This window comes from Cnephaeus nilssonii (genome assembly GCF_951640355.1).
Source record: "Cnephaeus nilssonii genome assembly, chromosome: 21".
Taxonomy (NCBI): Eukaryota; Metazoa; Chordata; class Mammalia; order Chiroptera; family Vespertilionidae; genus Cnephaeus; species Cnephaeus nilssonii.
This window is the reverse complement of record NC_137092.1, coordinates 40,423,234-40,446,079: the sequence shown is the minus strand read 5'-3', so window position 1 is coordinate 40,446,079 and position 22,846 is coordinate 40,423,234. Positions and strand designations below refer to the sequence as shown.

General features: G+C 36.5%; 1 protein-coding gene across 5 annotated transcripts in view; it reads left to right on the top strand.

Moving 5' to 3' along the window:
* Positions 1–22,846, top strand: part of DCAF6 (DDB1 and CUL4 associated factor 6) — an 86,297-nt gene that overhangs the window by 41,445 nt on the left and 22,006 nt on the right. For 3 of the 5 annotated variants that reach the window (XM_079760702.1, XM_079760701.1, XM_079760700.1), the window contains exons 11-13: positions 8,172–8,231; positions 18,179–18,296; positions 22,695–22,810. In XM_079760702.1, the coding sequence (XP_079616828.1) occupies positions 8,172–8,231; positions 18,179–18,296; positions 22,695–22,810 (294 nt within the window). Of the gene's footprint in view, positions 1–948; positions 1,105–8,171; positions 8,232–18,178; positions 18,297–22,694; positions 22,811–22,846 lie in introns of all 5 variants that reach the window. The other 2 variants (XM_079760704.1, XM_079760703.1) reach the window with 2 other exon arrangements.

Genomic DNA, 22,846 nt, shown 5'->3' with positions numbered 1-22,846 from the left:
CTTCCTCATGACCAATTACAAAACAACCCTCCCACTGTCTGTCCCCATTCCATGTCCTGCTCAATCATCGCATTATCCCGCTTGACACATACAGACACATACATGTGTGCTATATACATGTGTGTTCAGTGATGTCTGTTTTCTTCTCAGAACATAAACTCCACATGCATAGAGACTATTTTATTTTGTTCACTATTTCATTTAACTCCAGAGCCTAAAGCAGTGCTTCACACATAGTAGGCACTCAGTAAGTATCTGCAGAATTTTGTATACTTTTTTTTATCTATGATCAAAGCTTCAGAGAAAGTTTAAGAAAATATTAAAGATTATGTACATATATTTGAGCATTAAAAAAGCAAAAGCAAATGACAATTCTAACATAAAAAGAAATATTTTAGCTAAAAAATACGGAATTTTTACTTTTTAAAGAGCTCTCCACTAATACATTCCAAGAATTGTTTCCAAATGTCTAACTTTTTCATCATTTTAATTGAATTTTAATTATTATTTGAATAAAATTAGTAACACTTTGTAGATTAGATGAGATAACTGATACTTTTTAGTTTTTAATTTCTTAGTATCATTTTGTTGTAAAAATAAATGACATTAGTGAGGAGTGAGGAAAGGAATGTTTGTTTTAAAATGTTTTCATCTGGAGGACTTTATTTTCATTCTGTTTAATTAAATATTCTTAGTGAACTATATGTGTCTTAATCATCAAGTTAAACAGAAGCATTAGGGCTAATGAGAGTGTATACTTTATCTCTTAATGACTGGTAATTTCTTTTTATATGAGTAATTTGTTTTTAGTATTCCTCCATGATACATGTGTTTAATTTATATCCTTATCTCTTGTATAATCAGATTACTATTTTCGTGTATAATCAGATTCTTGCTATTTTCTATTTTATTACTATCTTTTCACCTTTCTTTTCCTATCTGTGTCAGAATTTTTAAGGGGGCCTGAGATAGCTTTGCTCCGTAAGCGGCTGCAGCAACTGAGGCTTAAGAAGGCTGAGCAGCAGAGGCAGCAGGAGCTGGCTGCGCCTTCCACTTCCGGTCAGGCTTCCCATGAGGGCCCCGCCCAAGACCCTCATGCTGCAGGTTATTAGCATACAGTGTCCTTAAGTAGCTGGTGGAGTTGGTGTTTAACACTGCTACTGTGTAGTAAGACGCTTCCCTTCCCCTGGAAACAAAAGCTGATGCGCTTGCAGCCTCTCCTCTTTCTTGCCCATCGGGGTGGTGGTCATCCCATAGCTAGAGGGACACACTGGCAGCAGTATTTGCCTGAAGGGAATATAAAATAATGCATTGTTTTATTTATATTTGGAGAGGGGCTAATGTTTTTTGCTTTTATAGTCAATGAACTACTTTCTAATAATTATCTATTGAATTTTGAGCCTCCATTGATATTTCTATTGAAATTTCCTATACCCTTAAATGGTATCTATGCTTACGGCTCCTAGCTGCTCCTCCTCTTTTTCTTTCTTTCTTTTTTGCTTTTTTTTTTTATTGCTTTAAAAGTTAACCAGTATTCCTATTCCCATATAAATGTAGTTATGCTGGATTTTAGAATTATAGTATTGTTTGTCCATACTGACTCAGTCATCCCCTTCTGTAATTATTTGAAATTTTCAATATCTGCTGATTTATCTCTTCTACACATAATCAGCTTTCTGATATGTAGGACAGCAGAAGTATTCCACAGTTTTATGTTCCTGTTCTGATGCTCTAAAACTCTGAGATAGTAATTATCTGTACCTCTCTTTTTCTTGGAGTATTTTACTGGCCCAGTTCTTTTATGGCAAGAAAGCTTTTGATGCTCAATAAGCATTTGTTGGGAGAATTGATGAAAGATAGAGCATAAAATAATTTGTCAACTCTTTCCAGATGGATCACAGGTACTGCATATCCTGTGTTGTAGGTATTGTCTTAGGTTCCATAAATCTCTGCTTAGGAACTAAAGTGTGTCTGCATTCTCATACTAAGAGATTATTATACTTTATTTTACTACCATAAAGGGTGGTGAGTTTGTGCATTAATTGCTTTGAGAACTCTGATTTAATTACTTGGAGTTAATTTCAGTATTGGTAGAATTGGACAACCTCTCTGTTTATTTGTTCCAGTATATGCTCTGATAACAAAAGCACATTATATAATGCCATGGTGGAATAAAACAGATTTAAATAACTTATATAGGTGTGCTCTTTGGAACACATTCTGGGCCTGATTTTTAATGGGGTCAGGCAAAGATGTCTCTGATTTGTTTTTACTATAGAGAAATCTTTTCCTATACTTGAAACTAACCAAAAAAAAAATTTGATTAGGTTACAATCATGGCATTTAATAAAACATTTGCTATGACTTTGTGTTTGTATAAGACTTTAGCTAAATTATTTCAGAAGTAAAAAATAGGCAACATAGAAACCAATAAGAAGACAAAATGTCCGTGTGTGTGTGTGTGTGTGTGTGTGTGTGTGTGTGTATCTTAAAAATACAGAAACTTAAGTGAGTTTGAGTATAAAACAAAGCTGTCTACATTAGCAGGAAAGCAATTTAAATGGAAGTAGGTTCTTTTTTGAATCAGAAAACTTTAGGGTGATTATATAGTCTCTGTGAAATTAGATGCTATTTTCCCAACTCTTAAGTATCATTTTAGAAAATAGTATCTAGTTTGGTAATCAATATATTGGTGGTAACTTTAAGAAGCTGAAGCTGAGTAGACACCTTTCCAGTTTTGAAGCTGAAAAACGTGTTATCTTTTCTTTGTTATTAAACAAAGTACTTGGGCCCCAAGGCTGCCCACATGCACAGTATCAGAGACCCTTGGTATTGCCACTCCAGGTGTGCCACTCCCCTCACTTAAAGGTGGGGTCTTCATCTATTTCAAATGCTTTTGACATAGCATATGTCTACTCTGCACATGCCCTGGGCTCCTCAACAGTGCTCCTTCCACATGTCACAGGAACACGTAGGTAATTACAAGAACTGTTAAACTATGGGTTGTCACTTTATTCTAAAGGACAACTAATAAAATCTATATATTTTATCCAGTTAATAAATTCTGGAAAATACAAAATTCTTCATTATAGAACACATAAATTATAGAAATAAAGAATAGGAATGAAATTTATGAAATTAAACAGGGAGATGGGTTTTATTGAAAAACTATTATTAAAACATTTTGTTATACTTAGTGATTAAATACAATTTTTTGTATGTATATTATGGGCATTAAGTAGTCCATTCTTTCATTCTAGATGTTACTACTAAAGTCTTCTATCAGTAGAGAAAGTATCTAGATTTTAACATATTAACAATAAGCAATATGCAATTCTCATATATAAAACCTGTATTTTCTCATTATACCTTGATATCTTTAGAGTATCAGTGAGTGATAATACTGTCAGTAAATGATATTTCTATTGTCTTCTCACCTATTTAAATCTTATCAATATAAGATGCTCAAAGGAGACATTAATGTAATATGGAAACCAAACAATTTTCACAACTGTAGAATTTCTGAATTATTACATTGTCTAGCAAACAGTTTATTCTCTTTTTAAAATATAGGATTGATGAGAATCTTTTATAAAAGGCTAAGTTAAAGATGAATCTACAGTACCTAATTTCTGTATGAGAGTGGGATTAAATCATTTGGTAGAAATCATCTACGTTTTAATGGGATGGGGCCTCATGCTAGTAAAAGATAATCCCAAATAGAATATATATATTTAGTTGCCAGTATTTCTTGGCAAGTAAAAACTAAAACATCATTCGAAGGCACCAAATGGCATCACCTTCAGTTTCAAATTGCTGTTTTAAATGAGCTCTGGAAGATGTTAAAATATATTTAAACAGTTATTTTCCTCTTTTCTCTCTCTCTCTCTCTCTCTTTTCAACTGTGAACCCTTGTACCAGTCTCATATAGAAGTTCTAAGACAAAATACACAAAAGTGACATCGTTGTGATTTCAGCATAAAAGAAGATAAGGAAGGTTACTCACCTGCTTGCCCCTCGTGCCTCTCCCAAGGCACTGCTGCTCCCTGAAGCGCATTTGAAACCACTACTCTTAAAGAATTTTGACACCTATAAATGACAGTTCTACATGGCTGATTTTCAAACATTTTATTTTTCAGTCAATATATTTTTACTTTATTTCGTGTTTTAAAAAACAGCATTTTCCCCCCTACACTTTAGGAAATACACCATAACTCATTTCTAGCCTTCAGTGATTTTTAAAAATCATACAGAAATGAATTTACCTTCATCAGATTACTGCCTGGGTATTAGACTTGGCTGAGATCTTGTCCCTGGCTCTATGACTAGATGACCTTGGGCAGGTCATTTGGCTGCTTTATGCCTCAGTTTCCCAATTATTGCTGTATTTAGATAGTGTGACTGGCCATAATTTACAGAGATAGCATAAGGATGGGTTAGATAATATGAAAAAGTTTTATACTAAGTAGAACAGTATACGTGATAATGTATTATCCTAATCATAGTATGTTTCACTTACTACCTCAAACATGCTTTTATCAGGGCCCCATAAGGCTGATAGCATCTGGGCTTTTGAATGAGCTGTGTGTATATTTCTCAGACGAATGCCGCAAATAGCTATGGCAAAGGCCTTCGGCATATGGCTGATTTTAAACCCAGCTCTTTTTTTCCATTTCAGGTCCCCTGAAGTCATGGGTTGCTGGCTCCTGCTCAGAGTGACAGCACCCTGTGGAGTCTGCTGGTACTGGCCCGACCACCACAGAGCCCCACTGGAGCAGGGAGCCAGCCTAGAGAGGGTCAGGTAGGAACTGTTTTTTCACTCTATGGCACGGTTTTGCTGACTGGAAAAAAGTAATTTTTATACCCCCCCAAAGGGTGTAGAACATTGGTGATTATTTTCAAAAAAAGCTTTTCAAAACTGAGCCATATTGGAAAAAATCAGCACTTACTCGATCCTGGGCAAGCAGGCTCTTTCCATCACTAGATCCCCAGTGTCCGTGATCACAGTCACGTGTGGCACTTCTCAGGTGGATGCACTCCATCCACATTTTAGTGTTTATAGCAGAGGCCACAGTAAATTTGATACAATATTGACCTAGCCCTGCAAGCACTCCTTAATGACCTTGAATGAGAGTCCAAGCAAAACGGTGATGATTCTCCTAGAACTTTAAATATGGGGCTATGCTCCATAGTTTTCAGAACAGCTTCCTGTCATCAGTTTTCATTTAATACTATGTTCCTGAAGCACAGGCAAGTGATAATACCATGAATTAACCCTTTTCTGTGAGCCACCTAAGTAGTTTATGTGGATTATCTCATTAAATCTTCTAAGAATAGTGTGTGGTAGCTACCATGTCCATTTTACAGATGGGGAAACTGAGACTTAGAGGAGTTAAATAACTTGCCCAGCATTACAGTACTACTGAGGAGAAAAGCCAGATTTGAACCCAGGGAGCCTGGCTGCTGAAAAGTCCCTGTTATTTACCTGTCAGACTTCAATTCATTATTTTTTTTCTGTAGTTGAGAAGATTCTGACATCAAAGGGCTAAAGAACTTTCTCAAGACCAAAGCACAAACTTTTTAGAAACATACAGTAATTGACATGAGACACCTTGAGTTATTATTGAATGAGCTTTTGCTTAAAGTTTATCTTGACCTTAAAAATAATAATATCATTCTAGGCACAATAAGCTGACAGGCCATATTGTGCTTTGTAGTAAATTACTGCTGCACCATATGGTTAGATAATTATTTTGTGATGGTGCCTTCCAGAAGGTGTTGCACAGAGAGATGGAGTAGAGTGCGGAAACTAAAGCAAGCAGCATTGAGCGAATAAGTGGATTTTTGAAATATAAGCTATTCTGATGGTTATTGAGTTAATTTTTAGAAATATTTCTAAGTAGAAGTCATGGGTATGATATTTATGAATACCTAGTGGTATAAAAACATATCACTTCAAATGTTTACATGCTAGGCAAATAATCTTTACAATAACAGCTGCAGGGCACTAGGATTAGAAATAGAAGGGAAGCAATGGACAAGAAGGATTGCTTGTTAAATGCTGGTCTTCAGGATGGGAGGAACAACAAAAGTTCCCTGAATATACGCAATATCCGTGACTGGGAGACGAAAAGGAAACTCTTTTAGTTTAATAGTATCTGTCTTAACATAAACTTTGTTCATATTTTAAACCCTTTTAACAGTTCAGAATATACAATTTTATGGAAATGACAGCATTCTAGATCCTTTATCAAAGTTGTGGGGTTTTTTAGAAATTTATTCCTTCCTAAATTTTATTTTAATAATTAAATAAGACACACTTCTTAACATTTGTCCGTTCTGTAAGTTTATGGAAAAATTAAAGATTTGTAAAAAGATTGCTTGGAGAGTTTATTAAGATCTTCATCATGAAATGAGAGCACAATAAAATGTATACTAAATCAAAGGGATGGAAAATATCTCATAGGAGACATTCTAGGAGGATTTTCCAATATTTATTTCACTCTGACTCTCATTTTTATTATGTTTTTCTTCAAAGAATAGAATTTTGTTTTTCTGTAAAAATCAACTTATCTGTTCTTCAAAAACAACATAGGATTGTATCCAACTCTGCAATGGATAATTGAGAAGCAGTCTTGTAAAGGAGAGGAAAGCATGAAGAGTTAGGGAACCAATTGAAGTTCTGTCATTCCTACTTTCTTTTTTGTGTGTGTGGTACAGATTTGTTGAACAGAATGTTCTGATGAAGAGGTGATAAGTAAGGATAAGTAAAGCTGTTATTCAAATGATGGCCATGCTCTATCAAAATCTAGCAATACAAAAACCTATGAGCAAACTGATTATATCAGAAAGTGGACAATTTAAAGTTGATACAAGTGGTCCTAGCAGCAGGATTCAGACTATTAAATGTACAGATATTCAAGTGATATAAAGTTGCTGAGAATCCAGGATATATTGGAAAACTCTTTGCTATCGTGTTAAGGACACTCTTAACTCAGAAGATCTACTTTAGGGGGCATCAGATGCCATTATGAACAGGAACTGGTGATCAGCCACAATGCTAGATCTTTGTTTTTTTAACAGAACTTGCTAAGAACTAGAGCTTAAGAGATTAGAAACTAGGAACGATTCTTACATTTAAGGGAGAACTGTGCTTATTATCCAAATTTTTCCTTTTCCTATAGCTCACCTGGAACACTGGAACCCAAGCCAGGAATAGTAGCCACCTCCCACTATTCCCAGTGCCTTGTTTAGGTTACCAGGTCCCCAGGATGGCCAGGAAGAAAGGCGAAGCTTAGGCCTAAAAATGTTGTGACTTGTTCTGTGTCACAGAGCTCATTATCAGAATCAGAATAGAATAAAAAATGACTAACTCCAGCGACTGCTCTTCCATTTTATCATGCTGCCTCCCCTCTATACCAGTGTTTTTCAAACAATAGAGCCCATTTATAAAGTAAATTCTTCCATAGAAACTCAGTGTATCAAAGAAAAAATAAAATATTCTTTTTGGAGCCAAGGTGAACATCAGCATGAAGCCAGACCATTAAGCCTTCTTTCTTTCCCCACCAGGCACCCAAAGAAGCCTGATTTTACAGAGTACAAATGTACTATCCACAACACATCCCAGAGTTTTAAAGTTACCTATTTCTGTAGTGGTAATGACCTCACTGAATATTTCTTACATAAACATTTTCTTGTCTAACGTCCTCACTTGAGCTTCTTTCAGCTCAGGGTATAACGAATAACATCTAGCAAAGTGTAGTGAGCACCTCATTTCATGCTTGAATCCTCCAATCCAGAATAAACTCACCTTAAGGAGCTGGCAAAGGGGTTAAGAAGGACAAGAAGTCTACTGTTTAGTGGAAGAGTTAGCCATTTCTGTTTTATCTCCCTTGCCCCTTCTGCCTGCGCTGAGTGAATTTCATTAATTAAAGGTATATGCATGGAAGTGGAAGGATACTTTCTCAGCTCATTCTTAAAGTTGCTGCCTGCTTGCCTGGAATAACATATCCTAAGCACATGCCCTGCTTACTCACTGCCTGGGGAACACACCGCAGTCTTACTTCTGTCCCCACCCTGGTCATTTGTTTCTTAAGCTTAGATATGATCATGACCTTGCTGTGCAGTTGTCTGCTGCTTACTTTTAAGTGGAAATCTCATTTTTGTTTCAGATTCTCCTTCTTCTGTGGTTAACAAACAGCTCGGATCCATGTCACTTGACGAGCAACAGGGTGCGTGCAACAGGAGATGTGCTATGCCCGCCATCCATAGTTCTATTGCAGTGCATAGGCCAACCTCTCTCCTTTTCCAGAAGGTTCCATTTCCATTACAGTTTAAGAGTCAGTATTTGTGGGCTAAATTGCCCTGGGTGGTACTGTGCAAGGCGCCTTCTTGACCTATACAAATTATGTTCTATGTAAACTAAGGTAATTTCTACCTTTGGCCCTTTATGCCAAATTGAATTCTCTTCCTATACCAGTACTGTAATGGATATAAAGTATATCCATTTTTTATTCTAGGTATCTATCATAAAATTGTGTAGAACTGTGGATGTGAGGTTAGCATATTACCTAGTGGGTAATTTAGAAAAGGTTATTTGAACATGGTAGTACTCTATATTACTACATTGCTATAGTCATGATACTTGGCTTTATGTCTCACTTTTCTGGTGGGGAAGCTCTGGATAGCTGGAACTGTAAGGAATACAGCTATGAGCTACAGTCCTGAGGCTCCAAAGCCACAGTCAGAAAGAAAAGGACTCCATCTCCTGCCGACACTTCGGAAGCAAGAGAGGTGCAGAGTCCGCCTCAGAGCCCGGAGCAGAGCCTGATGAGATCGTCATTACAAACATTTTTCAAACAGTCATATAAAAAACAGCTCGAAAGCCATAAGCTTATTGGCTCAGGGTTTCCATACGCAGGATGCCTCACTCATAAGCAGTATTGGGAAAGTGAAATATTGCTGAAGAACCTATTTGGTGTGAAATCTAATTTTAATTATCTTCTTGGAGAAATATTCAGAAACTAATTTTAAAGCAAATTGGAAAACTCCTGTACTTCTAATCTTAAATTATTGTTTATACAAGTAGGTTTTATGCTACAGGATTTTCTGTTCTGATTTTTATTTTTTTTCAATATTTTTATTGATTTCAGAGAGGAAGGGGGAGAGAGAGAGATACATCAGTGATGAGAGAGAATTGTTAATTGGCTGCCTCCTGCATGCCCCACACTGGGATCAAGCCCACAACCTGGGCATGTTCCCTGACCTGGCCGGGCAGTTTTTCTGTTCTTGAGAACAAATGAATGAATGAATTGGTAAATTAATTTTAAAACTAAGACATTAAGCATACTTTAACTTTATATATTTATTGTAGTGGTATTAACAGTGAAGAATAATTACTTTGAGGTTAAATACAATTATAGTGGCATTACATTTTATATTTTACTACTGTTTAAAACTGCTCTCTAATCAAGTAATTTTTTTGGTAAGTATATCTGAATGTGAAGAATATGTTACTACCAGGGAGTTTGTAGCCAGCTTCATAGTTTATAAAATCACATGGAATAATTTCCATGGAATTGTATTAAATATCATATTCAATTTAAGTTGGTACTTAATTTACATAAGGTATGGGATATGGAAAGAGACAAAGGACAATTCCATATGTTGAGTTTGAAGTATCTCGGGATGTCCACATGGAGCAATCTCATAGACAGTTGGATGGATATGTGATTCTGGACATCACCAGAGAGGTCTGAGGAGGAGATAAAAACTAGTAATCGCCACTTTCCAGGTGGGAGTGGTGAGATTGTTGAGGATAAGAGGGTGAGGGAAAAGAAGTCTATACAGGAGGAAGCAGAGAAAGAGTCTAGCTCGGAGATGGGAAGGAGTGATCAGAGAGACAGGAGGGGCAGAAAGGGTGCCATTTCCAAAGTTGGGGGATCTGGTCAGTGGTGCCATGGGAAACACCGGCGTTGGCAGTTGGCTGGTTATCGATTGCTTTGGCATTGTAGTCCCAGTGAGGTGGTGGAAAGATTTTTTTTTTAAGTGGAGACATTGGCCTGTAGGTGACTCTTTCAGTAAGCTCAATTAGGAATGAAAAGATAGAGGAAATGTAATTTTTTTTGGGGGGGGGGGGTGTAGTTTCAAAACTGTAGAATGGAACAAGTTGTAGATTTAATAAGTTTTCTTTCTGAATATATCTCTAACTAGTGGTTGTTTAAGCATATTTTAGATTGCCATACTTTTAAAGAAACACTAATGTATTTTTAATTGATAATTCAGCCCAGGTGCTTTTACATGTTTTAATTTAATTTTCCATAGTATTGAATATATTTATTTGAGGCTCAGGACCTCTGTGTCCTCCGGGGGCTGGTGACATCAATGCACTGTGACTCTCTCTGCACTGGGCAGTGGGGCGTGAGAGGTAGCCTCAGTCAGCGCTTGGCTTCCCCACTAATCCTCACTAGAGTGGATTATAGACTCATGCTGACTAGGAGGCTTCTTTCTCTGAGGGGCTTGCAGACTCCCTAGACTTTACCCAAGGATGCAGTAACACTTCTCCTAAATGATACTAGGTTTCTATATCCTTCTACTTGGCAGACCCACACTAAGGAATAAGCTGACACTTGAAAAAATATATATATATATCAGATTATTTATTTGAGGTGATTACCAAGGATAAAAATGTTCTTAATTTTTTTTCATTTTAATGGCTTACTTCACTGAAAAAAATGTGTTTTTTTCATTAATTATGTACACATTATTGAACTGGTTGTTTGCAAATAGTGTTTTTGCTTATTTATCTTGAATTTTTAACAAAAGTACAACATTTTAGAAACAAATATATTTAGTCTAAACATTGAGAGTCATACTTTCTCCATAGTTCTTATTTTCTTTTATCAAAATACTTTTTAAGAAACAAAATAAGTGTACAACATGCAGATTGTTTCAATCCTGTTGTAAAATATTTTCTATATTCTCCAAAGTTAGGGTTGTGTGTACACACAATCAGCCCTTCTGAGCTAATTAGAAAATCCATTTGGTAACAATGATATCTGTTGTGTGTTTTCTTTAGTTTGAATAGTATGCCTCAATAAGTAGTTTTTATTTATTTATATCTCTAATTATGCCTACGGGAAAAAGGTCCTCTTCTGACATATTATTTATCTTGCCTATTTATATTATTGAAACTAACAAATTTTTCCTCTTAAAAATATTTATGCCAGCAATTTCTCCTTGTTCTATTAAAACAATAACAACAGCAAAAGAAAACTGTGATCTTCACATTTAACTTTTGAGAGGGTATGAGAAAATAACTTGCCTGAGTTTTACATTTCAGCCATGACTAAAGCCACTATTCATCACGGTGACTATCCCTCAGTGGAAGTCAATGATGCTATGAAGTGTACAATTTAAGCCTGTAGGCAGACACTCACTTTCTATTCCAGGTTTAAAGAGATATGAATGCTAATTTACAGGTTTAAAAATATAAGTGTTAACTATCCATTAGGTACTATTTTACATAAGCAGACTTCTTTTCTAAAAATATATTTTTATTGATTTCAGAGAGGAAGGGAGAGGAAGGGAGAGATAGAAATATCAGTGATAAGAGATGATCATTGATTGGCTGTCTCCTGCACAACCCAGGCATGTGCCCTAACCAGGAATCAAACCATGACCTCCTGGTTCATAGGTTGACACTCCACCACTGAAGCATGCCAGCTGGGCCAGACTTCTTTTGATGTTAATAAATATTTACTTATAGAAAGAGACTTGAATGATCAGAACCCAGTGAAACAGATTTACTTAGTTTTATTAGGTAGATTGGGAAATTGGAAAATTGGACCTGTCACCAAATTGAAATTTTATTTTAGCAGTATCTTGACAAGATTGCATCAAATTATATTTTAGATAGCCATTAAATTCACTCTGACAATTCTCATCTTCATTAAATAAATATCTAATAATTGAAGCCTGCTGTGTTAATGGTAAATATAAGTTCAGTGTTCATCACACTGGAATTTATAGATATAATCACTTAGGTGCTTAGAATGAAGTAATTCAGGCCCTTCTCCCCAGCTCCTAAGTCTGGTACGTCCAGGTAGAGATACACAGGTCTCCTGCTCTCTGAAAGAAGAGGTTCCTATGAAACCTTTGTAAGCTGAAATAGCATAAAATGAAGATGCAATTACCGTTAATTAATATGGAAAAGTTTTGTAGCGTTTCCAGACCAAATCATACCAAATAACGCATAAAACCTAAAATAACACCAACATACTGTAAAAGCGGGGAGCACTCATCAATGGAGATAAAGCCCAGATGCTCACAGGTAGTGCAGAGCTCTGGCGGCTTGGCTTGGTGCCAGACATGCCCAGTGTGGTTCCGGGACCGTGGGGCCACTTGCTGCTTAGGTGCACGCTGCCTCTGTCATGGTTCATGCAAAAGAAAGTACCAGTGTCTCTCTTCATAAAAGCAAAAGCCCTCTTTGGATTTCTTTTGGTTTGGTGAAAACAGGTACTAATGTAGGTCTTTTGTCAAGTGAAGTGGCAGAACGTGCACTTTCAGAGAGCAGGCTCCCTGCGTTTGTTCTTTTGGAGGTTAAGCCCTATTGAGTTTTTCTGCATATGCTTATTGCTCCACTTGCCTGCTAACCAAGTCAGTATATCGCCAGTTAAATGGTTCTAACTCAGAATTGTCTGTGATAAAAATAACTGACATTTTTTGCATTTTTGAATGTTTTAATAATTTTATATACATTATCGCATTTGTTCTCATTTAATGAGGTAAATGCTAATACTGCCTTCATCTTATTGGTGAAGAAACCAAAATGCGAAGAAATATGTAAAGACAAGTGCAATAAGTGGTGGGCCATGTTTGTAAATGCCTATTTCATGAATTCAGCTGATATTTAAATGCCTGTCTACCCGTGGCAAGTACTGGGCTCGGCACTGGGATGCATAAGTGAATAAAGCTAATGCTCCGTGAGCTTAGAACATAGAGTTGATTAACAATAATACTATTATTAACAATAAGAGAGTCAATTAACTGTAATAATAACAATAACATAGATACTGAATATAGCATTTTTTTGTGCCAAATATTACTTTGAGGAATTTTTGTATGGTTACTTTACTTAATCCTCACTAAAACCTCATACAGTAGGGAGTGTTGTTATCCCCATTTTCCAGATGAAGAAACTAAAGCAAAGAGAGGTTAAGAAACTATGCTAAGTGTGCCTAAGGTCACACACAGGAAATGGGTCTAAGTGTTAGGGATATGATTCAGACCCAAGCAGCTTGGCTCCGGCATCTGTAATCATTACGACGAAATATTTAAGATGTAGAATAAACAGGATATATAAACCTAGTTTCTAAATAGTATATTTTGTACTACTATTAGCACACTTAATTTTTTTGGTATGTCTTTGAGCATGTGTGTTTAGAACCACAAATGAATATAATTTCATAGTACAAATGTACAGATTAAGTGGTTTGAAACATGCATTACCAAAAAAAGTTAGTTTGTGGTTCTTCTGTGAAAGGCTTGGAAGATACCTAATTAAAAAATTAAAGTTAAAGTAAGTTGCTTTTAAATTATATTCCAGCCCATATTGAAATTTCTTCATTTGCCTGACAAAAGAGCTTTTGTACCATTTCTGGAAGGGATCTTTAAATTTGCCAAGAATCTTATGCTATTGACTATTCACTTCTAACCCTGAAAAATGAAGTCTTTCCAGGACATACATTGTCATTTTTATGTGGTTACTAGAGGCCCAGTGCATAGAATTCATGCACTCGGGGGGTGGGGGGAGGGTCCCTCAGCCCGGCCTGCGCCCTCTTGCAGTCCAGGAGCCCTCGGGGGATGTCGGACTGCTGCGGAGGTGGGAGAGGCTCCCGCCACTGCGCTTGCCAGCTGTGAGCCCAGCTTCTGGCTGAGCAGCGCTCCACCTGTGGGAGTGCACTGACCACCAGGGGGCAGCTCCTGCGTTGAGCATCTGTCCCCTGGTGGTCAGTGCGCATCATAGTGACCGGTAACCTTTTATAATATAGGATTATTGTGCTTCTGAAGCATGTATTTTAATTAGGTGTCATTCGCCTTGATTGAGAGCATGCTGAGCTACTAACGTCATAGGTTGTTTTTCATAATTGTAGTCACTAAGCAATATAGCATGGCGCCTGAAGTCTTAGCAGTGTCGGACAAGGCCAAAGTGACTTCCCCCTGCACTGTCCTTGTGCTGAGTGCATTCAAGTTACTTTAGTCTCCTCTGATGTCTTTAGAGGAGTAAGAAACAGTGCGGTCTCTAAGTGCCCCAGAAGAAGGTGTTTCAGTTGCCCAGTGCTCCCGCGCCAGAGTCACAGCGTGGCTACCAGGATGTTGATCAGTTATAGTAGTGTTGCTGAATGAATGGGTTACACAGCCCTCTGAGGAATAGCAGCAGTAACAGTTGATATTTCTGAATCAAAATAGTTATTTATACAAGCACTCTTATTTTCTACTTTGTGATCAAGCTATTTCCACGTCGGTCTAGTAAGTAGGAACTTCATGTTGCAGGAAACTAGGTAACTGGAGAAAAGTTCCATCGTCTGAAAGTAGAGAGGGTGACAAGTGCTACAAAGGTTGAAAAAAGAGCACATCTTTCTCCCGAGACATGAGTACTCAGCATGTCCACTTACTGTCATGATAGTGCCTTGTATAGTGTCGTTTGTGTGTTGAGGTGAAGCTCTAACCTTATGTCTCTTAAATTAAATCTCTACCTGTTTAGCAGAAGTCTTAAGTAGTATATATCTGCATTATGTAAGCAAGGCTTTCAGGAATAACATTTTTAGAATGTGCTGATCCAACCTCTAACAAATAGAGCAAATTAGGGAAACTAAAATGGTTATAAATACTTTTTTCAAATACAGTAGATATAAAACAAATATAATATTTTTGCTCTTTATTGATTTTTTTAAAGTATATTTTATTGATTTTTTTACAGAGAGGAAGGGAGAGGGATAGAGAGTCAGAAACATCGATGAGAGAGAAACATCGGTCGGCTGCCTCTTGCACACCTCCCACTGGGGATGTGCCTGCAACCAAGGCACATGCCCTTGACTGGAATCGAACCTGGGACCTTTCAGTTCACACGCTGACGCTCTATCCACTGAGCCAAACCGGTCAGGGCTTTATTGATTTTTTTTACAGAGAGGAGGGAGAGGGATAGAGAGTTAGAAACATCCATGAGAGAGAGACATCGATCAGCTGCCTCCTGCATGCCCCCTACTGGGGATGTGCCCACAACCAAGGTACATGCCCTTGACCGGAATCGAACCCGGGACCCTTCAGTCTGCAGGCCGACGCTCTATCCACTGAGCCAAACGGGTCAGGGCATATTTTTGCTCTTTTTTAAAAAATATATATATTTTATTGATTTTTTTACAGAGAGGAAGAGAGAGGGATAGAGAGATAGAAACATCGATGAGAGAGAAACATCCATCAGCTGCCTCCTGCACACCCCCCACTGGGGACGCGCCCACAACCAAGGCACATGCCCCTGACCGGAATTGAACCTGGGACCCTCGAGTCCGCAGGCCGACGCTCTATCCACTGAGCCAAACCGGTTTCGGCTATTTTTGCTCTTTAAAGCAGATTTTTCTTAGACATTTGTAGCTTAAAATATGCACTTTATCAGAAACAAATTGTGAATGAATTTACTAGTAAGTCAGGGAACTTTATTTCTGAGAGAACTAAACCTGATAGATTGTAATGATCCAGCTGAGGAGCATTGAACTGGAAAGAGCAGGATGGAACAGGCGAGGTTGTGAGAGACCCTCCCACTCATACCTCGCTTCGAGAAAATTGGTTCTATGCTGCGTAGTGTTTTGGCCAGACACCCTGATTTTGTGCAGTCTATAGGGAGGTGCCTGGACTCGGGAGTCTGAAGTTGTGTAGCTGACAAAGGGGTGCATTCTACCTAGATAGTGGGACAATTTTATACAAACTGCTGAGTTCCCAACAACTTATGATAACTGTAGTCATTTTATAAATTAAATGAATACTACTGTGTGTGACATGATTTACAGTATATAGATTATATTCATGAGAGAGTAAAGGGTAACTCTGTAGTAGATACCCTAAGGAAGAAGGTTTTAGTTAACAGTGACCATCTCAGAGCTTCTTACTTTTGGGTGGTGGTGGGTCCTGTCTATTTAAATAAGGTATTTTTTACACCATTCTGACCTCTTGACAGCTCTTTGCTTACTATGTTCCTGTAGTCATAGCATGCAATCTAAAACCCCTTCTAATTCTAAAGGGAAGCTTTAATGTAGCATTTAAATTTCACAAGGCTTCCTAACCAAGGTGTATCTAGGAAATTTAGTCCTGCAGTTCTCTCACACCTGCATGGTTTTCTTTTTATTCCTTCTTTACTTTAAAATGAAAATAAACAGCAAAGCACTTTATAAAACGTTGTGAGATAATGAAAAAAAAAAAGTCCCGTTCTGCCGCTTAGTTTCCCTGAGCAGCAGTCTTTCGCGGTCCTCACCAACTCCAGATGCCTAAAGACCATGACTTCAGCAACAGTGAGACCAAAATTTCAGCAACAGAACTAAAGAGTACAGGAAAACTGTGTGGACAAGTGACTAACAAACATCAAAATTTTCAGAGATGGTCAAAGGCAGGATAGATGTTTTAAAAGTCCCATTCTTGGTAATTTTATGTAAGCTAAAGGTCTGTTAATTATTTTATCAGAATATCATTTGGCAAAATACCTCCTATAAAATAGTGTGATAACGAATCTTTGGATGTTGTAAGGGATTGCTAATTTATTTCCAGTGCTGTTTATATCAAGGACATAAGTCATAGCACAAGTAGTACAGTGATTTTACCATTTGGGAAATCGGCTTTAGAATTCATTTACATGTTTATTTTCAAATAGTAATTGATGTTAATCGGAGAGGACTTCTCATGAGACAAAGGTAAAGATAGTGTTATCAGCTTGATTTCTCAGCTCTTGGAGAGAATCCCTTTCCTTCCTCTGCAGTTCTGTTTAGAAGTCTTGTGACTTGTTCTCTCTCATGATCAAAGCTAGACAAAGGGTCTCTGAGATTCTCTCTTAATAAGTGTGCCAGTGTCTCCCAGCAGAATTCGAAAAGACGGAAGTCCTTTATTGTAAAGTGGACCTCAGGACCACAGAGCCTAAGTAGTTTGGGTTTTGTTAAGTTGTTATTGATTTGTTGTTATCTTATAAGACAAAGCTTATTTTTATACTATTATATCACTCCTTGAACTGGTATCAAGAAAACAATTATATCATAGAAGAGTTCTCTTTCCGCAGGCACTGGCAGAAACGGTACATGTTTGATTACATAGCAGTTTGTATTCCCTATGTATTTTAATGCTCCCCTAAGCTGCTATTCATCATAAAAAGGAAAAATTTTAAAGCCCTATTTAATTTTGCCCTTGAATATCTATACTTGGGAGGGTGGCTTTGAAGTGGTCTATATCAATTTCTGTAGAGTTTCTTGATTTTATTTGCCACTTTACAAATATTATGTTCTTTGAAATAGAGATATGTCATGGAAATCACCTATAGATTTTTAAGGGGAAATTTCCTTTTCTCTAATTTAGTGATCAAATTCCTTGCAAGATTAGCCAGGAGGAAGAGATGAAATATACCAAAACATATGTTCTAATAACAGAGAGTTTTAGAAAATTACAAAGCCTCAGAAATTTTCTCCCTCCTCCCCCAGATTATGTCTGTGAATTTGAAAGAATTTCCTTTTGGAGCCCTTGCATCCCTCTCAGAGTTTCTGAAGGAGCCCATGGTAGTTACGATTGATGCTTTAGCAACTGAAGTAGAAAATCATGAGCATTCTGTTAAATAAAAGTACCAGTTTATAACGTATGTCATTGCATGTTAATATTCTTTGAGTCCCTAATGATGAAACGCGGTTCTCAAATGTGTCTGACTTCCATCTGAATCCAAGGTAGTCATGCACACAAGGCTAGAACAGGATGCAGTGCCGCTTTGGAATATGAGTGTTTCTATGACACTTGCCCTTGAATTTAAGTGAAAACCATAACAGATGTGAGAGTTATGATGAGGACAACCTAATTTAAGTTTTATAAATTTTAGGAAATGTCATCTTTTATTGGTTTCAGAGACTTTTTCAAATGTTTTAAACACAATTTTCAGATAACAATAATGAAAAGCTGAGTCCCAAACCAGGGACAGGTGAACCAGTTTTAAGTTTGCACTACAGCACAGAAGGAACAACTACAAGCACAATAAAACTGAACTTTACAGATGAATGGTAAGTTCATATTTTTGTAAAGATGTTCTTAGCCATTTTGTAGGATTTTGTTAGATATTATTTGCAGCACTTCATCATCTTTGTGCCTTGCTTTGCTATAATGTGTGCTTCAGAATCACTTGGAGAGCTCGTTAAAACAGAGGACTGGGTCCTACTCAGAGTTTATTCAGATTGAGGAGGGATCCGAGAATTTGCATTTCTAGAAACTTCCCAGGTGATGCTGATGTTGCTAGTTCTGGGATATTCCTTTTGATAGAAAATGCCGAAGATAAAAATAATTAATCACCTATAGACCATTTGTGTAAAAATAATGAACCTAGCATTTTGGAGCTTTTTGTAGTCTTGGTCCTGTGTATGTATGTGTGTGTGTGTGTATATATATATATATATATATATCTCTATATATATATATATAGATATATATATATATATATATATATATATGTATGATTTTTGTTTTGAGTTTTAAATCATAATTTTAATCGTGTTGAATGTACTCTATTCTCCCCTGCATTTATTTGACTTAACTTTATAATAAATATTCACGTTACTACTTAGCTTTCATAAATGTTATTTTACTACCTGTATATAGCCCATCAAGTAGATGTACTACAGTGCACTTATCCATTTCTCTTTAATTGGGCAGTGAATTTGTTTATCCCTTTTTTATTTAACTAAGTAAGACTATAATGAATATCTTTGTTTACAGGCTTTTTTCCTACCTTTAAGATTACTGATTTGAGATATGTTTCCAGAAATGAACTATATCTAGGTCAAAGATATTGCCAAATTACTTTCAAAAGAATCTTGTATCATTCCATTTTACTAGCAGCATATGAAAGTACACATTTTGCTATCTCTGGGCAAATATTCAATATATTCATTTATTTTTAACTTGTATATTTGATTTTAAAATAACATTTGTTTCTATTTAATTGATTACTAATAAGGTTGAGCTTTATATTTATTTAATGGTTGTATAGGTTCTCTTTAATGATATTTCTGATTATGTTTGTTCCCATTAACCTAGTTAAATCTTACTCTTTTAAAAAAACCAGTTATGTAGGCTTCTTAAATTCTTTCCCACTGTCTCATGGCCTTCTGCTTCAGATTGCCTCCAACATTTTTATTTAAATTTATTACTGTTGCTATTTAATATTAATAAAAAAGTAATATGATCTTTCCTAATATATCATTAATTATGTATTAATATAACTACATATTATATATAGTAATTGTATTAATCATTTAATAACCAATATATTAATTACTTGGTATAATTAATATATTAACATACTTAATCACATATTAATATATAATATGCATAAATATATAATGTCATATATTGTTTATTAATATATAATTAATTATATGTTCATATGATATTAATATTTATGTATTCCAATTCACTGGTTTCTATTTGTGTTTACATGTGTATGTATTTTACATTAAAATCTGTGATTAAATAATATTTTCAAATATTATAGAATACTTTCTATGTTCCAAACACTATTGTAGACATGGGGAGTGCATCAGTGAAAAAAATAGGGGGGAAAAACCTCTGTCCTGTAGGAACTCACATTCTAGGTGGAGGAGACAGACAGTACACATAATAAATAAGTGAATTGTATAATACATTAGAGTACTAAGTGCTCTGGAAGAAAAGAGAGCAGGTGAGGGTGGTTGACAGGGTGGGCAGCATCATTGGGAGGATGAGGAGGAGTGAGCTGTGCACAGCTTGGGGAAGAGCAGAGAGAAAGCCAGCACAAGGCTCTGTGGGAGCAGACCTACTATGTGTAAGGATCTGTAAGGGAAGCATACATGTGTAGCCAGAGGGGAGTGACCAAAGGAGAGAGCAATGGCAGAAAAAGTCAGCCGAGTAAGTGAGGAGGACATTTGAAAGACAGAGGATATCTGGGTGCTGTGTAGACAGAGGCCATCGGTAGAGATGGGAGATCAGAGAACAGGCTATGGCACTAGGAAGGTGAGAGGTGGTGGTGCCTTGGGCAGGTAGTAAGAGGAGACTGGGTTCTGGATTTGTATTTGAAGGTGCAGTCAATAGAATTTCTTTATGAGCCCTAGCGTTTGACCTCTGCTTTTTAAAATTAGGATATCTATGGCCCTTTCTCTTAATATGTAATTTAACATCACAGAAGATTATCATCCTTATTCTGTTTGTCTTTTCTATTCTCATAATTCTGGACAAAGGGGCTGGTTTCTTATAAAAAATCTCACCTGAGCACATTTTTTTTTTTTTTTTAGAAAAAAAGGTTCAGTCCCTCTTCTTTTGAACTTTTCCGTCTCTAAAAACTGACCGTGAATTATATTCTCTTACTCACCAGTTTCTTATTTATTTATCAAAGAAGTAATTAGCTTTTTTTCTGATTATGAGAATATTCAGTACCATTGTAAAAAGAAATTCAAGAAAGGATGCAATCTTTTTTCATCTCTGCCACAGAGCATCCTACTCTTAGTTTAGTTTCTTTGAGGACAAATGAGGCAATCGAGCCCATGGACTAAGAGCTTGGACTCCAGTTTTCTCACCTGAAAATGGGCATATTTAATAGAACCTCCTTCAGAGGTGCTTGTAGAGTTAGTGAGAGCACGCAGAAAAAGTACATGGCACTTAGCACATTGACGAGCCCTAAAGAATCGTTAGCTGCAGGTACCATCTTTTGTAAATTGCCTTTCAGATCCTTGGCACAGTTTCCTTCTGGGGTGTTTGCCTTTTTCTTCTTGATTTATAAGAGGTGTTTATAGGAGTAAGTGGGGGTGATACCATTGACTTTCCTTTGTTGCAGATATTTCCCCCAGTTTGTTGTGTCTTTCAGTTTTATGGTAGTTTTGCTCTAAGGTTACAGCTTGTGAGCTCATGCCTAGAAAAGCCTGTCCTTCCCAGGATTAGGGAGAAAGCTTTCTCTTGTTTTCCTCTTAATTATATCAAAAATTATATGTTTAGTGCTTCTATAACTTATTTCTCCATAAAGTGTGCTATAGAGCTATAGCTTAATTTTTCCACACGGTGGTTCCTTTGTCCTAGTCCCATTATTGAGCAATCTCTTCATTTCTCTGTGATTTAAAATGCCATATTAACATATGCTAAATTTATTTACTTTGTTACTTTGTCTTTTCCACTAATGGCTCTCAATTCCTACATCAGTGCCATGATGTTTTAATCATCATAACTATTATACATAAGCATTTTATTTATGCCTGTGTCATAGCTTTCTCAGTGGAATATGACATTAGTTTCTCTTTACCCAAGTGACTATATACTTTTTTCTGGTTAAAAAGAAATACATATTAATTGCAAAAAAGAATTCAAAATTTACAGAAAAGCACAAAAGAATCACTGGCAATAATGCTACTGAAATGACACTTACCACTGCCTGTTCTTTCTGACATTTTTCTCTGGGAATATACCCAGATGGATACACATTCTTTTTTTAAAAATTCCATATTATACATGGATGCCCTTTTTAAAAAAATCAAATTGACTTTTGTAATTAGCCCAAAAGCGTTTTTTATAAAATCTTGGCCAAAAATTTCATGATAATTTGTATTGTTTACTGAGTCACTGATACTTATCTGTAATTAATGGTTTTTAGGTTATCGTAACTCTTAAGTTTCATTTCCTTGTTCACATTCTAAATTAGAGAAATTGCCACATTTCTGTTAATTTAATTTTAATCTGAGTCAGATACATTTTCCCCTATTTTCTTTCCCACTCAATTCCCTCTCTATAATATGTGATGCCATGACTGGTCGTTGCAGAAATTCATTTAAATTGTTTATTTAAATTGGTCTAGCATTCTGCTCTCACCAAAAATGCTAACAGAATTATGGCCATCATCAGGTGGGTAGTAAAACTAACCCAGAAAACATCTTCGGCTTCTACAAACTGGTGCCCAGTCACCTGCCATATTGAACAACAGTCCGAACTGGAAGTGGTCCACAGAGGGCAGTGCAAAGACCAAAGCAATGTCTAGGCCTTTTTTAAAGTATTAATTTTAAAGTAGCCTAGGAAAAAATAAAATAAAAGTAGCCTAGAACAACAAATCGGGCATATGATCAAAGTCTGTAGAATCAGTAAGGATTAGGGTGAACCATCCCTAGTGAGGGTAAGAAGGGAGACAATGTAATTAAGTTATGAAGTTCAAGAGAGAGCTGGGTAGAAATGTGAAGCCGATCATAGAAGCATTAAAACAGTGTGGAAGTGGTCCTTTTGTATTTCTAGGTCTCCTTTTTAAGATAAGTAGGTTAGAGTAGTCACCTTGATTATCAAAAGTGATATTTTGTAAGTACTATTAAAATAATACACCCTATATTTTATTTGAGCCTGAATTTTTGTTTATTATTAACTTACTGGTGGGATCACTTCCTTTGTTTTGATGACAGGAGCAGTACATCCTCCAGTTCTAGAGGGAACGGGACCCATAGCAAACCAGAGGGTCAGGAGGAGTCCCTGGTCCCACAGAGCTCGGAGCCGCCTCCAGCAGGAGATAGCGAGACAGGTAAGCTGTGACCGTGCTTTGTCATCACAATCCCCA